We start from the raw sequence: 14,304 nt of genomic DNA, 5'->3' as shown, positions 1-14,304 counted from the left end.
CTCGCTAATCTTACACTAGGAGGCGGGGTACGGGGCTGGGCGCCAGGGTGGACATGAGGCATATTGAGCCGGAAATTCTTCGTTCATTTTCAGCACATTATTCTATATTGCGAAGCTGGAACAAAGTTAAACAAGTTAAGTTCAGCCAGAGCATGTGTTTCGCTTGGTTCGGCTGTGAAGACCAATCTAACTCCCATGTTGACAGCTTGTCGTCGTTGACTGTTCAGTAAAGCATGAACGGATCCCACCCGCTTGCTGACTCGCCTCGTCAAGTCCGTCTCCGGATCTTGTGCAAGACATGAATAATGGGTTGGTTTGAGATGATACGGCTGCTGTGTCATTCAACAATATTCAAAGTCAACCTTTCTTGGTAATGAGCAGGAGCGTTGTGAGGGATTGACATATGAACGGCCCGGGGAATAGAAGATATCGTAAGATCTGACTAGGAACTCGCACGGTCGCCAAATCACTCTGCCGTGAAGCTAGGCCGGAGGATAAAACAGCTCCGCTCCACTGGAGCTGCTAAAGCTCGTACTTGGGGTATCCGTGTCCTAGGTATTTCTCAGAAACCATGATATTGTAAGCATGGCAGTTTGGTGGCCGCGATGTATCCACTCTGCCCGCATTGTGTGGGACAAGCGAAGAAAATACTTTGTGGGCGGCCGAGGAAGGCCAGCTAGCGAATATAAAAGAAGTGAATCGAAAGACGAATCTAAAATAAAGACAATCTGAAAAGACTCTCTTAAGTACGGATCAAACAACAATTTCCTCAACCTCAACTCCCCAAACAAGAAAGATCCACACAACATACAAAATGGGTATCACCGTCCACGGCTCACCATACTCTACCTGCACGCAGAGAGTCTTCACCGCTCTCGCAGAGAAGGGCGTCGAGGCCGAACTCCGCGCCATCAACTTCGCAACCGGAGAGCACAAGCAACCTGAGTTCTTGAAGCTGCAGCCATTCGGAAAGGTACCTGTTCTCGACGACGATGGATATCTCGTGTTTGAGAGTCGTGCCATTGCAAAGTACATTGCCAAGAAGTATGCTGGTCAGGGAACGAAGCTCATTCCTGATGAGGGTGATTTGAAGGCGTATGGGTTGTTTGAGCAGGTATGCTCGATGGCAACGTGCGGGGAAGGTGAAAAATTATGCTGATGGGAGTTTGTAGGCTTGCTCGATCGAGCAGAGTTACTTCGATGGCCCAGCGAGTGCTATCTGCTTTGAGAAGATGTTCAAGGGGTATGAAATTCCATTGTAAACAATGACATGATCAGATGTAAGAGTGCTAAAAATATCAATAGAATGAAGGGACTCGGCGCTACCGATGAGGAAGCCGTCAAGCGACACGCCGCTAGCCTCGATGATGCCTTTGCTGTGTACGAGGTCATTCTTGGCAAACAGAAGTATCTCGCTGGAGATGAGTTGACTCTGGCTGATCTTTTCCACTTGCCATACGGAAAGATGGTCAAAGGACTGGGCTTTGCAGATATCTTTGCCAAGTACCCCAATGTCAACAAGTGGTTTGAGGCTCTCGAGGCGAGAGCGAGCTGGCAAAAAGCCACTGGTGGAAAGTAGTCGTCTTTGTAGCAGACCTCCATCACTTTTTCTTGACATAGACTCAATATGGTGACTAGAGAACGCAAGACTGATGGAAGCTGACTACACGTGATGCCGTGAATGTGAGACGAGGGAGACACTTGTCTGTTGCTGCTGAAGTAAGAAGGCATCCAGAGAGCCAGCAATTTCCGTCTTACATCTTATATACACGGAAGCTACGGGTATGATTAGTGATTCGGTCGAAACTCCGCCGAGAAATGATGACATCCACCGCCATCTGGGGTGAGCTCCGGTGGTCACGTGTCATATCGGAATTGACGGGGGCCTCTCTCACTACGTGCTTCAGAATTGGATTGTAAAGGTAGTATAGGTGGGTATCCTCGCGAGCAATTTTAAAATTCTCGGCAGGCGACGAGCGGAGTGGTCCTTCTCATGGGAATTGTAACGTTTTCCTTACCTACGTTATAATTACTAGATAAGGTACATTGTGGCCTTGAGATATTATCGCGCCTGCCTTGACTCAATGCGGCTGCCTGCTCCAGACTACAGTCGTGGTCGCAAGCTCTCCTTCCTCCTTCCTCCTTCCTCCATCAATCCTTCAACCCACACTCCAAAGACCACCGCCAGGCTGGCGGCTGTCGTCACTCTATCGGACTTCTTCGATCAGTAATCAGTAATCAGTAATCAGTAATCAGTAATCAGATCGAACATCCAGGGTGTCATTCCTCGCCGTAGGGAGCAAGGAAGGTATCAGCATCGATTCGGAAAGACCCAATCAGCGAATCCCGCGATGTCTTCCAATACAGTAGTATCCACGAGATTTATGATCATCAGCGACACTCACAACTTCCACTTCGGACAGGCCGAAAAGGTAAATGGCCCTCTCCGCTTGCCAACTCCGCGATGTGATGTCCTGCTCCACTGCGGAGATTTGACCTCCGTCGGCGGTCCACTCAAATACAAGAAGCTGCTAAACATGTTGGGGTCGATCGAGGCGGAATTGAAGCTTGTCATTGCTGGGAATCACGATTTGGATTTGGACAAAAAATACTGGGAGAGGAAACTCGAATCTGATACAGACGAAGAAACTCGTTCACAAGCTGAAGACGCTATCGAGATCATGACAGGTCCATTAGCCAAGGAAGCAGGCGTCACCTATCTTGTCGAGGGTGTCAATACATTCACACTCAGTAATGGCGCCAAGTTCAAGATTTACACATCTCCGTATCAGCCTGAGTTTTGCGATTGGGCTTTCCCTTACGAGCGGAATGAGGACCGGTTCAACCCACCCGAGCATGTCGCTCCAAATGTTGAGTGTATCACCGAGAACCCGATTCCAGATTTCCCAGGAGTCGATATCATGATGACCCATGGCCCACCAAAAGGCATCCTGGATTTGACTGCTGATGGCAACGTTGGATGTGAGGCACTACTCCGCGCTGTCAGCCGCGCTCGTCCCTTGCTTTATTGCTTCGGCCATATTCATGAAGCCTATGGTGCCCATATCGTCAAATGGAAGGATAACGACAAGGCCTTCGGGAAGGAAGCGATCGAAGATCAGAGTAACCTACCGAATAGTTATCCGGAAAAGAGCAGCTCTTCGATCAAATATGGCAAGGAGACTCTCATGGTAAATGCTGCGATTATGGACTTGAGCTACAGACCAAGAAACGCTCCTTGGCTGTTTGACCTGTACCTTCCTCGGACGGAATGATCGAAAATCAAGCATGTCATCTTTGCAATATCGCTCTATCATGACGGCATGAGAGAGGCACAGAGAGACTAGATCTGAGACGACACTTCACAGGGATATCGTTTGGAGGGGACATACTTGGGAAACAATGGACCCGTATAGTCAGTGTGGCTGAAGATGCAGTCTTGCTTGGCAATATTAGACTGGTGGTCCCGAGTGGTGTGTATGTGAGGCTCTTTCTGTATTAATCCCGATTAGATTATCTCTGTACTCCAACATCTTGGTTGGATGGATCCTTGGCTGCGTCCGCTGATTACTGTACAGACCTTGGGCTGACAAAGCATTGTCAGTCGTCGGCGTTGGGTCTTACGTGTTTCACGGCGAGAGCTCTCCTTAAAGCATCATATTTGAAAGTTGAAAGTGGTATTCTCAATTCTGTCACGATCGATATCATTGTTCAAGTCATGGTGAAAGCTGATACTGCTGCTGAGAAGTCATTAACAGAGGATACATTTGATAGTCACATGCTCATGCCTGCCCCCGTGACCGTCCCTGCAGTTTTGTTTTGTTGAGGTTACAAAGACTGGGAGAGTCACTGACAAGAAGCATCTACATAATGTTCGAAAACATATCATGAAGGATATAGGCATATCTAGACGGAAGAAGATTACGCCTCTCGAAGAGTCAGGCCAGAAAGCCAAGATCAAAAGCAAGCGTATTGTGGAGACGCCTTTCCCAGATGCTTCGTCAAGCCACAGTTCAAAATTTTCTGTCGCCATTGCTTGGTCGCTGGGCTCGGGGCGGATGGACCCGTTTGCTTGCTACCCTACACCTCTGGATCAGGAGTTGCTGTTCTTGGATGATCATGGTAAGCGAACACTTCCAGTTGTTCTCCAAAGAAGATTACTGACAGGAGGATATCAGTCAATACATCGCCTGATATTGAATTGTGGCCTTTCAAAGACATGTAAGACTTCTGGGTTCCGACTGGGGAATTTGAACGGCTTTTTTCAATGAGATATTGTCCCACATTGCGCTCCATGTGCACAATCTGAGACATGGACTCAGTAGAGACATGGACTCAGTAGAGACACTGAATGTCCACAGTCTATGATTCTTCACTCACGCGCTGTCAACTCTGTTCGAAAACGACTCGACGATCCTGTCCTCGGAACCAGCGATGGTATCATTGGGACCGTGCTCGCTTTTGCTTGCTTTAGTGTGAGTGTCTGCCTTGAAGGCTGTTAGGATTAAATGATTGAGCATGATCTAGCATCGAACCTATTACTGGGAAACGTATGATATGCATATGGCTGCCTTGTATCAGATCATTAAGAGAAGAGGTGGGGTTGGCGCATTGGTGAACAATCCGATGCTCAGGCAACTTATGTCAGGGCTGGTACATTTCTAGTCACTTTCAGGCTACCTTCATCTTGTCTCATTGCATGGACTGATCAATTTCTAGCATCGATGTTGCAGCAACATGCTTCCTGGACAAGCTAAATACTATGTTTCCCCTACTTGAAGTGCCCGACGATTCGAGCATGCCCTCAGTAGCGCTACCGTGGCCGATCCCACCAGCGTTGAATCGAGACCATAGCATTTGGAAACACTCTTTCCTGAACGAATATCCTCTACTACCAATATTCCACGACATGACGACACTGATGTTGACTCTCAAATCTGATTCCTTCAGCCACCGAACCTCAAATGGCCCTTCCGTGGTCGTCAATCGAGCGGCAGTGTTCTCGCTCGTCAGTCGACTGGACGAGATCTCAATCCCAGTCGAAAACACGACAGCAGACAATTTGATACAAGAATGTTGCAGAATAGCCGGGATGTTGCTTCTTGGCGCAGTCTACGATCACTTCCCATCCCGAGGCTTCCCTCACCACGTCAATCGATTCATGGATACAGCCTCACTTTCCCGAAAGCTACATACCATCCTCTGCAGGCTAGAGAAGTACAAGCATTGGATTTTGCACAAGCCTTTGCTGCTCTGGTGCTTGACTTTGGGCGCTGTATCATCTGAGAGCTTGGACGACACCGAGGATTTCCTCGACTTGATGCTCTTCGCAGGGAGGTGGCTGGGCCTTCGCAGTTGGATGGAGGCGTTGCTGGTTGCTGGGAATCTGTTTTGGGTAGGTGAAATTTTTGATGAGAAGTATAAGCGGGTGACCGCTTGTAAAGAGTGGAAATACAATACTAGACTTTACTACATGTAACAAGTTTAAAATTCTGATAGAATCACCACTCCCGGCGGACACCCAAAATCCCAACTGCTCACTTCGTCGCATCCAAGAACCTCTTTAGGCTCACCTCCAATTCCTCCGGCTCAATCTCAGGGAACTTATTCGTATCCCAAGGCTTTGGCACTTGAACCGCATTTGGATCTCCCAGAAAAGCTTTCAGATCCCACGCCAACTCTTGGCCCACATCTCCCTCCTTCGCATACTTCTCCGTCTGCGTATATGCTTCCTCATTGGAATGATGCACAGTCTTGTACCCACGCCTTCGAGACGGGATATGAGAGTTACGATCTCATCCCATGTGTATGCTGATGTGGGAATCTTGAATTGGCGTTCTTGGCTGTCGGAGGCGAGGATTGTGCCTGGTGAGGGTATCGTGAGGGTTGAAGCGACGAGGTATTTAGCAACACTGTCAACATCATCAGTCAAAACTTTCAAGGCAGCACGCCTCGTCACAAGATATTGTGACCGTGGATATGCAACTCACTCTCTCACGCCCGCAAACGGCTGCAATTTATCCGTCCTCCCCCAAGAGTCCAACTTTCTCTCCTTGACAAAACCAAATGCTGGATGCGCCGCGTACTCGGAAAAGCCGCCGCTCATTATATACGTGTATCCGAAAGTGTTGTGCTCTTTGGCTACTTTCTCGAGATGGCGCCGTGTGGTCTGCTTGTCCCGGAAATAGCGCTGCTTCAGTGCTACGGGTTGGGAGAGGTCGGAGCCGTATTCGGAAGGGTAGAAATGTGTTACTCCACCGGCGATGGCGGCGCTACTGTAATGATTTGCGGTTGTACTTTCATGGGGACGTTGCCTAGCATGCTGATGATGGTTGAGAAACCTCCATCACCGCAATTCAATCAGTACACTGTCTTTTTGAATCGGAAACCATCGCTGTATGTGAGCCTGAGCGTGTATAAATATGGGGAAAGACCTTTGAAAGATCCTGGCTCAAGATAACTCCCCATGACCATCTCGACTCCCGCCGCAGCCTCTTTCTCGAACTTGGATATCTTGGATGCATCGGATAGAATTGCGATACGTGCAAACTTGACTTTCTGCGCCAAGAACTCGGCGTTGAAGTATGGTCCTACAAAGCCGCTTGCGCCAATGAGGAGGATAGATTGCGAGGGCATGGTTCAGGTGCTTGTGATTTGGAGGGTTGGGCTGAGTTAATGATCTGGAGTTGGTAGTTTGCAAAAACTTGGGAGTGGAGGTCCAGTTGGAGATGCAATGTGCATCAAAGAGCTTCTATTTGGCTTTATATCCTCTTTCTTGAACTGTGCATCATACGTGTGGGATCTCGTGTGCAACCAAGCCTCAGGCTCGTCGGAACGCTAACCCAAATGGATCATGCTGCGAAATCAACAATAAATCCTCATCGAAATAATCCGCATTTGGAATAAGGACTTTGGTTCACTAAACACTTCTTTCCGCTTTAGTGGACGTGTTTGAGGATTCGTTGAGAGTAATTACTCTCTAAATGGTGCAATACGTGATAAGGACTCATGGGTGGAGATATTGGCAAAGCGAGGATGGGCTTAAATTAGAAAAGTTGGCGGTAAGTTCTTGGTTCCCGGTTGATGCGCGTTGCGTGGAAGCTAGGCTAACCTTTTGGATCCCGGTGGAGTAGAGATGAGAAGCGAGCTTAGCGAGCAAATCGAGATATACTTTTCTTATAGAACGCTCACTTCAACTGGGGATTACCTCGCTTCTCAAGCCAGATCAGGGTGTTCTGCTCCACTTCTGCGTGTACCGACAAAACGTTCCATTTCGCAGTGGAAGGGATACCCTGATGTTGGTATTCTGCTGATATGTGATCAAATGAAGCTGCAGGGACACCTCGCACCTATTTGGGCTTAATTCGTTGTCTGATGGAGATATCCTTCCATCACAACACCTCACTGCTCTTTGGGCCGCTTCCCCACCGAGCTGTACGAGAGTCTTTTGATTCGCTTTCTTTGTTTGGGACAACGTTACTATCTTGCTCACTTTCTTTTCACATCGCCCGAGATGAAAGCGTAACTCAACACCTCGCTAATTTATATACTCAAACTCAAACGCACTCTCACCTCCTCCCGCAATGCTTTCAATCCTCTTCATAAAATCCTCCAAACTCTCCTTCACTTCCCCGCACTTCCCCGCACTAATTGTCGGAGTAAGGTTCATCGGTGTAAGATTCACGGGCACACCAAGTCCATTTCCATTTCCAATTCCAAATCCATTCTCGTTTCCATACGCAATACCACTTCCTCGCGCCTCCCACACCGTCCTACGCGCACGCTCCCACATCGTCCGGCAGCTCTCGTACATGCCTTCGACTTCTGCGTTTTTGCCTTGCAAGGAGAGAAGACCGAGGAGGCTGAGGAGCGGCTCAATTAGCTGGAGATCAGAGTGGGCGAAGGGGTGAAGAGGATTGGAAAGGATGTGAGCTAGGAGGGTGGTGGTTGCTGAGACGAAGATGTGGAGGACAACCCTGGGTTGTTGCGTTAGTCTTTGATCCCATTCATGTATATCCAGTCAAGTGGCAGTGCGGTAAGATCGGAAAGCTTACCATATACAAGCAAAATCCCCTTGTGGTGTGACTAGCAATAGTTTCAATGCCTTCCGAGCCTCCTCGATACATGTGATTGGCGCAGGCGGCTCGTGGCTCATATTTGGGTCCATCGGCATAGGCTGCTCGATGATGTTCTGCCAGTGGTTTAGCGGCGTGGAGAAGCGATGGACTGTATTCAAGGCATGGAAATACGTCAATCGTAGAATGACCGAGTGTAGCGCAGGCGTCATCTCGAATACTATCGCAGGAGGCGGAACTGCGTAGTAGTCCTGCTGATACTCGATCGGCACAGTCGCTTTCCACTCCTGAAGACTAGCCTCGAGCATTCGGACTGCGATTACTCGTTCAGCAACGGATTGTTTGTTCGCTGGTACTGAAAGCAGCTGTCTGTAAATTCTTCCTTGGATGCGAGCAAGGTCGATACGTAACTTGAAAAAATTGTGTTCATTGGCGCCAGCAGGTGCGTTCCTGCAGTAGCTTGGCTCATTGACATCCATGTCATCATCTTCTTGGATAGGTGGTCGACCTGTCCTCAAACTGATGTCTTTGTCCATGAAGTACGCTATCCAGAAGACGCGCGTGCGCTGCTCGATTTCGGCCGCGCTGAGACTGGGATATTGGGCGGCCTGGTATCGAGCGCTTCGATGTAGGTCGAGCTGCTGGGCCATCTTCATGGCTGCTGAGCTGAGGAAGGCATAGGGTGCGGGATTTGGAGTTCCTTGTGATATGATTGCCATGCCGATCAAGGCTTGTGTGGAGATGAGAGAGGGAGGTAGGAGAGTGAGTTGGTTCACGACGCTCAACGCGTTTTGGAAGAACTTCCAAGCATTTATCTCTTCCATGCTCCCTTCCTTCTCCACGGCGATACGAAATCTATAGGCGAGCGCTAGCACGACGTTCAAGGAGGCCCAAAAACCGGGTTCCTGGATGCTAGTCTCTAAATCATCGAGTTTCTTGACGAAAGAGTCTTGGTCGTAGAGAGGGAATGCACCGTTGACCCCTTGCAGGGAGATGTGGATGAGTTTGAGCATTTCTTCCTTCGGCGGGAGAGGTCTGAATACTTTGCGTGAAAAAAGATCGGTCATGGGATTCATGTTCCACGGTGGCATTGTTTTGGAACCGTATGGTGTTGTGATAAGAGGGCCTAGTTCGCTTAGCGTAGTCATGGGGGCTTACTATGCAGAAACATACCGGTAGAATAATTCATATCCAGATCTGGTAGGTGGGGTTCGTCCCAGGGTATGTTGACTGCTACATCAATGGGGAAGTCCTCGCGCATTTGGTCTAAGAATGACGTCGACCCAACTTCGTCAGGTAGAATCCGGACAGTTGAGTCCCTCCTTGCCAGAGCCGTCTCAACGGTTCCGTTCGACTGCGGCTGCTGAAGCTTTGCCGTAGCTCGCTTCAGACTCTCCTCCATACTCTTCAATCGCTTCTCCAATTCTTCAACTCGCTTATGTCTATGTTTGATCAGCATTCAATCTCTATCTAGTATACCCCGCCTCTTTTGAAGCGAGATGCTGTGTTGCACTCACCCAGCTGGCTTCCGTGCTGCACGCTTCGTGCTAATCGGCGTGAAGTGACACAAGGTCTTGTATTTGAGGCATTGCACACATGTTTGGCCTGTTGGTTCACATCGTATCTTCTTCTTACGGCACATATCACAAGCCTGGATGTCATCAGCTGGCTGGCTGGCGTAACATAACATAACGAACACAACGGACGCAACATCAGGCCAGGGGGCTGTGGGCTGTGTACCTTGATCACGAGCGTGACGGTAGAACCGGCTCCTGCCGAGCTCTCGGGTGAAGCGTCCGACATGGCAGCGTTGTGGGTTGGATCTTGATGGAGGAAATTGGCAGGTTTACCTAAGGTAAGCCTGTGAGTGCATGTGCATGGGATGGGATGGGATGGGATGGGAGGGAGTTGGAAAGGGGACGGACGGCGGAGTTGTGGTTGTGATGTGGGTTTAAGATAAGATCCGATAAATGTATGTAATTTACTGTACCAGTACTGTAGGTAAGGTTAGGTGGCGAGGGTGCAGGTGGGTATGGTGAAGACGTCCACGTCGGGTCGGGAGGCAGACGGGGCTGACCAATGGTGTGGGCTTCAATGGAGCTTGATTTCAAAGCGAGGGAGCGGGTGGCTAGCACGTGATATTGCCGTCTTACACATGCGAAGGAAATACCTAAGGTACTTTCGTACGGAAAGTACCTAGGAGGTAAGGTACATTACGAAGTTACCTAGGTAAGTTACGCTGCGCTGCGTAGGCCGGCGGCCCTACCTAGCCCGACTACATTTACCTGGGGAAATAACTAAATACAAAAAATTATCTACGCCTCGATATGGTCTCAAGACAGCCGGGCGTGAGAAAATCAAATATCACTCATTACGTTAGGTAAATTTACGGTAGGAATCTTCAACCTCATCACATCTTAACCGGAGTCCACTGGGTACGACTACTCCTCAATCTACTTCTGGTGCTTGTGGCGGGGGAATGAGTAATCCGGATGTTACGAAAACTCCGGGCTGAGGGGACCTGAGTCACCTGACCTGGGACCTGGGACTTCGAAGTGAAGTTCGAACAAGCTCCAGGTTCCCAGGCTCTCCAGCTTGGAAGCCAATCAATCTGCTTGCCTCAATCCGGGCTCTCTGCTGCGCCCCGATTGGCGTATTCCAAATGCAGTACAGTAAGGTATCTCGAGTACCTAGGTATGAATAATGCCGCACCTTGCTGATCTGGACCGAATCCATCCATGTTTATTTGGTTGTTTAGCGAGGAGGGGCAAGCCAGACATCGATCATAGCCATGGTATATGAAATATGCTCACGCTTTGCGAGAATCTTCAATCAATTTGATTTCGTAATTGAGCTGGTGTTCGCTCTCGTATTCCTTCAATTTAATTTTGATCAAACTCTTCAATGAAGGCGCGCCCGAAAAGCCTCCAATGAGTAACACGGCCTGTGAAGAATTGAATTGTTACCAAGAGGGTAGACCTCTTTGTTTTTGATGGTCTACCTTGACCGACCTCCTTTTTCAGCAGCAACATCCAGCTGAGAGTTCAACACTTTCCAAACTCTCATTATTATTTTGTCGAAAATTTCCTTGTAATTCTTCCTAACAGCAGAGTTAGATTGCTCAGATGGTTTCTACACCTCTACTTACTCGTTCAGTTCATCACCAGTTGGTTGGCATCGAAGCCTTTGGCATTTGGACCCAAGAGACCTCTGCTGATGTCACTCTTCAAATTGGGGATCTCGTAATGTCCTAGTGACAGTGGGGTTTTGGTCACGTCTTTGAATCTCTTGTCCGTCATTTCAAACACTACTGATATTTTATCAACGATGTAGTCAGAAGCGTACCAATTTTAGAATAAATAGTCCTCATGATGAAGTCTATATGCTGCAAATTGCTCAAACATTCTATTTAGATAGCTGCCGCCACAACTGTTACGGTGTTACCTAGCCATGTTTTTTGTTGAACCTGAACAAAGTTGATCGTCCATAACTTATCTCCAGGCGGTATGATCTGTTCACCCAGCCGGAGTAAGTAGTCACGGCCTACCTCATACGCGACTGAATCAACTGTTCCCCCACCATAGTTCATACAGTTGATCACGTTCCCAGCCTATACAACACTCTTAGCTTAGCTAAATAAGCATAAGGGGCAAGAAACTTACCATGACCTGCTCATGGGCTGGTGGGGGGTTATGTAGCAACCAAGTCATGCCACATTCAGGCTCAGGTGCAATGAATAAGTTGTCAATACTGCCCCCAATGACTTGTCCCGACTTTTCCCCATCTGTCAACGATACACTGTTCATTGAGTTAGCGACACAAATAACAAGGTTGAAGATCTGAGTTCTCAAGACGAAGAGTCCCATCAAAGCAGGTCCGACAGGATTTGAAAGTGAACTTACAACCCGGTGACCGGAATAGCAGCCTCCATGGCGGTCTTCAAGATCCTTGACGCTTTGGGAGACAAAATTGCGGGTGTAGCGACATCGAATTCAACTTTCCAGGTATCAGTGTACCCCTCATGTATGACGAGCTGGCTTTTGGTGTGCTGGAGTAACCCCGTCAAATAATCGATGATGACGTCTTGTACGTCCCTCATATCTGGCTCATCCTTCTTCCCGTACTTCCGAATGATTTTTTTCTTCAGGAGATTTTTGATTTGATCTTGCAATCTTGCCCTAGTGCTTCCAGTGTATGATGTACTGAGGAGCAAGAGTTTGAGTTTTTTGGACGATAAGTGACGCATCTCGGTTGTGGCGGTACTGAAATTTCCGAGATAATACCGAATAATCCCAAAGGAAGTCTCTTGGTCTGTCATAGTCGGCTCCAGAATCTTTCTTATTGACTGCTTCCGCCTCTTCTCCTTCTCCTCCGTTCGTCTGATATGTATAATCAGGAGGAGCGAATCCGCTTGCCGTTGAATTGTTTGGGTACACGATTTCTGTAGTCTTGGTGAGTTCTGGTGAGTCGAACTGGTTAATTACAGATTTCCGTTTTAGAGGCACCGTAGAGCTGGCGTATTGTTGTTTCTATTGGTAAGGTACTCGCGAAGAAATGAAGAACCTTTCAAGTTGCATGATCACGCACTACCAGGACTCAGTAGGAACTTGTTCTGCGAAGCCGCTTGGCTCATTCGGGTCCTATATGAGGAATATCAGTGACTGACTTCTAAAATCCCTAGATCCATGGCCAAATACAGAAATCAGTGGCTGCAACGTACATCTTTATCGTTTTCACATCAGCTCCAAAGACTCCTCATCGAGGCCGAGGCTGTGGACCATATATGATACGCTGGAAAAAGTTGTACCGTAATCGAGCACAATTTTAACGCTTTGCTTTATCGCCCGGCCGCCTTGTGGGTTCAAACGAAAACCCTTCCAAAAGCACATTGTTTCTAGTTGGCACTGGGGCTCCGCTGCCCGTCCGGCTTGATGTCCGACGAGTGCCAGGTGGAGAAGGTATTCTTTTGTGTCTGGCAGTCGTGCTTGAGCCGGGTTTAAAGTTCTGGCTAGATCTGGAAGGGTGCTGCGTTCTCCTCATTATTTCTCATCTGATGAATAGAATACTAAGACAATAAGCGAGACTTCTTCTATTGACGACGAGTTAGCGGATTTGGCCAGCAGTTTCTCTGTGGTCCGTAGATTTACAGCGATATTTTCAATTCCGAGAGTTCGAGGTCAGAAGCCCCGGGCAACATCTAGATTAAAGCAGCAGCTCCAAGGCTAGCTCGGCTGGAGTTGCTCTGTTGCTTGCCGTTGCTGTGCCGTGGGGCTTGATTGGTTCCCGTCTGGGTCAAGCTGGATGGTTGTTTCTATTGGAAATTCAACCATTCCTAAGCGAATAATAAGCAGCGTATGGAATGAACAAAACAAAACAGGACCAAGTCAGTCAAAGCGCATGCTCGTACTACTCCGTGTTGCCTCCGAGCATCCATACGGCACCCCTGAATTACACTATTTCATGTTCCTGTTTCGCTCACTACGGTGGCAAACGCTCCATAATCAAGGAAATAATCTCCATATTCATGGAGACTCTCTCTTTTAGCATGGAGATAATTCCATAAATATAGATATTCTTCCTTTTTCTTTGTCAAAGCGTGTTTCGTGTAGGAGTACTTAAACTTTAATCCTCTTATATGATTCCTCTTCTACCCCCTTCCCCCTCTTTTGTCTCTCTAGGGAGCAATGACGTGGAATGAAGCTTGAGTCAGGAGGGGGAGAGCATTACTGATCTCATTCATGGAGCCAGGCAACCGATGGAGGTAGAGTACAGGGATGCTGTTTGGGTTTGGAGACTGGGAGTTGAAGAAGTGGATTACTAGAGGTTGCAAATCCCAAAATTTTGATGGGTGTTGTGAATTGGATAAGGTTGTTGAGGAAGGATTCCTCAGTGCGCCAGTTGAGGGCCAATTTTCCAGAACAAGAGGATAGTGCCACGAAGGGGGACTGATACATTATTCTGGGAGGATTCTGTCGATTCCGCGGCTTCAAGGGTCGTGAGAAGTCGGATTAGTCGGAGTCTCTGGGATAGGAGGTGGAGTTCCGAGCCGTGCATTAAGATGTGTCAATGTGAAAGAAGATATCAAATACAAATATAGCTTACTCTGTCATGCCTGGTATGTATTCAATGGTGTTACTGTTAGTATGTGGACCTGATAACTTACACGCCCACGGAGAGGTTAATTCACATCAATACTCGAGCAAGTTAGAGAAGAGCATTAGATTATGAA

General features: G+C 48.2%; 6 protein-coding genes across 6 annotated transcripts; 3 read left to right on the top strand and 3 right to left on the bottom strand.

Annotated features, from left to right (window-relative positions):
• Positions 1–814: 814 nt before the first annotated feature.
• Positions 815–1,579, top strand: ONS95_008683 (uncharacterized protein; the record flags this gene model as incomplete). The annotated part of the gene is made up of 3 exons (XM_058502226.1): positions 815–1,114; positions 1,173–1,243; positions 1,306–1,579. The coding sequence occupies 3 exons, from the start codon at positions 815–817 to the stop codon at positions 1,577–1,579; spliced, it is 645 nt and encodes a 214-aa protein (XP_058361153.1).
• Positions 1,580–2,351: 772 nt separating this feature from the next.
• ONS95_008682 (uncharacterized protein) lies at positions 2,352–3,275 on the top strand (the record flags this gene model as incomplete). The annotated part of the gene is made up of 1 exon (XM_058502225.1): positions 2,352–3,275. One exon carries the CDS (start codon positions 2,352–2,354, stop codon positions 3,273–3,275), a length of 924 nt encoding a protein of 307 aa, XP_058361152.1.
• A 612-nt stretch (positions 3,276–3,887) lies between these two features.
• Positions 3,888–5,479, top strand: ONS95_008681 (uncharacterized protein; the record flags this gene model as incomplete). Its single annotated transcript, XM_058502224.1, has 3 exons — positions 3,888–4,122; positions 4,179–4,221; positions 4,720–5,479. 3 exons carry the CDS (start codon positions 3,888–3,890, stop codon positions 5,477–5,479), a joined length of 1,038 nt encoding a protein of 345 aa, XP_058361151.1.
• Positions 5,480–5,537: 58 nt separating this feature from the next.
• On the bottom strand, positions 5,538–6,636 carry ONS95_008680 (uncharacterized protein; the record flags this gene model as incomplete). Its single annotated transcript, XM_058502223.1, has 4 exons — positions 5,538–5,717; positions 5,765–5,912; positions 5,991–6,322; positions 6,370–6,636. The coding sequence occupies 4 exons, from the start codon at positions 6,634–6,636 to the stop codon at positions 5,538–5,540; spliced, it is 927 nt and encodes a 308-aa protein (XP_058361150.1).
• A 901-nt stretch (positions 6,637–7,537) lies between these two features.
• Positions 7,538–9,878, bottom strand: ONS95_008679 (uncharacterized protein; the record flags this gene model as incomplete). Its single annotated transcript, XM_058502222.1, has 5 exons — positions 7,538–7,976; positions 8,055–9,201; positions 9,249–9,517; positions 9,593–9,726; positions 9,816–9,878. 5 exons carry the CDS (start codon positions 9,876–9,878, stop codon positions 7,538–7,540), a joined length of 2,052 nt encoding a protein of 683 aa, XP_058361149.1.
• A 1,542-nt stretch (positions 9,879–11,420) lies between these two features.
• On the bottom strand, positions 11,421–13,500 carry ONS95_008678 (uncharacterized protein). The gene is made up of 3 exons (XM_058502221.1): positions 11,978–13,500; positions 11,738–11,873; positions 11,421–11,685 (listed from the first exon to the last, which is right to left on the bottom strand). The coding sequence occupies exons 1-3, from the start codon at positions 12,391–12,393 to the stop codon at positions 11,485–11,487; spliced, it is 753 nt and encodes a 250-aa protein (XP_058361148.1). The 5' UTR covers positions 12,394–13,500; the 3' UTR covers positions 11,421–11,484.
• Between the last annotated feature and the right edge of the window lie 804 nt (positions 13,501–14,304).

Source organism: Cadophora gregata, assembly GCF_030347475.1.
Source record: "Cadophora gregata isolate MNR1 chromosome Unknown scaffold_3, whole genome shotgun sequence".
Taxonomy (NCBI): Eukaryota; Fungi; Ascomycota; class Leotiomycetes; order Helotiales; family Ploettnerulaceae; genus Cadophora; species Cadophora gregata.
This window is presented reverse-complemented; position numbering and strand designations above follow the sequence as displayed.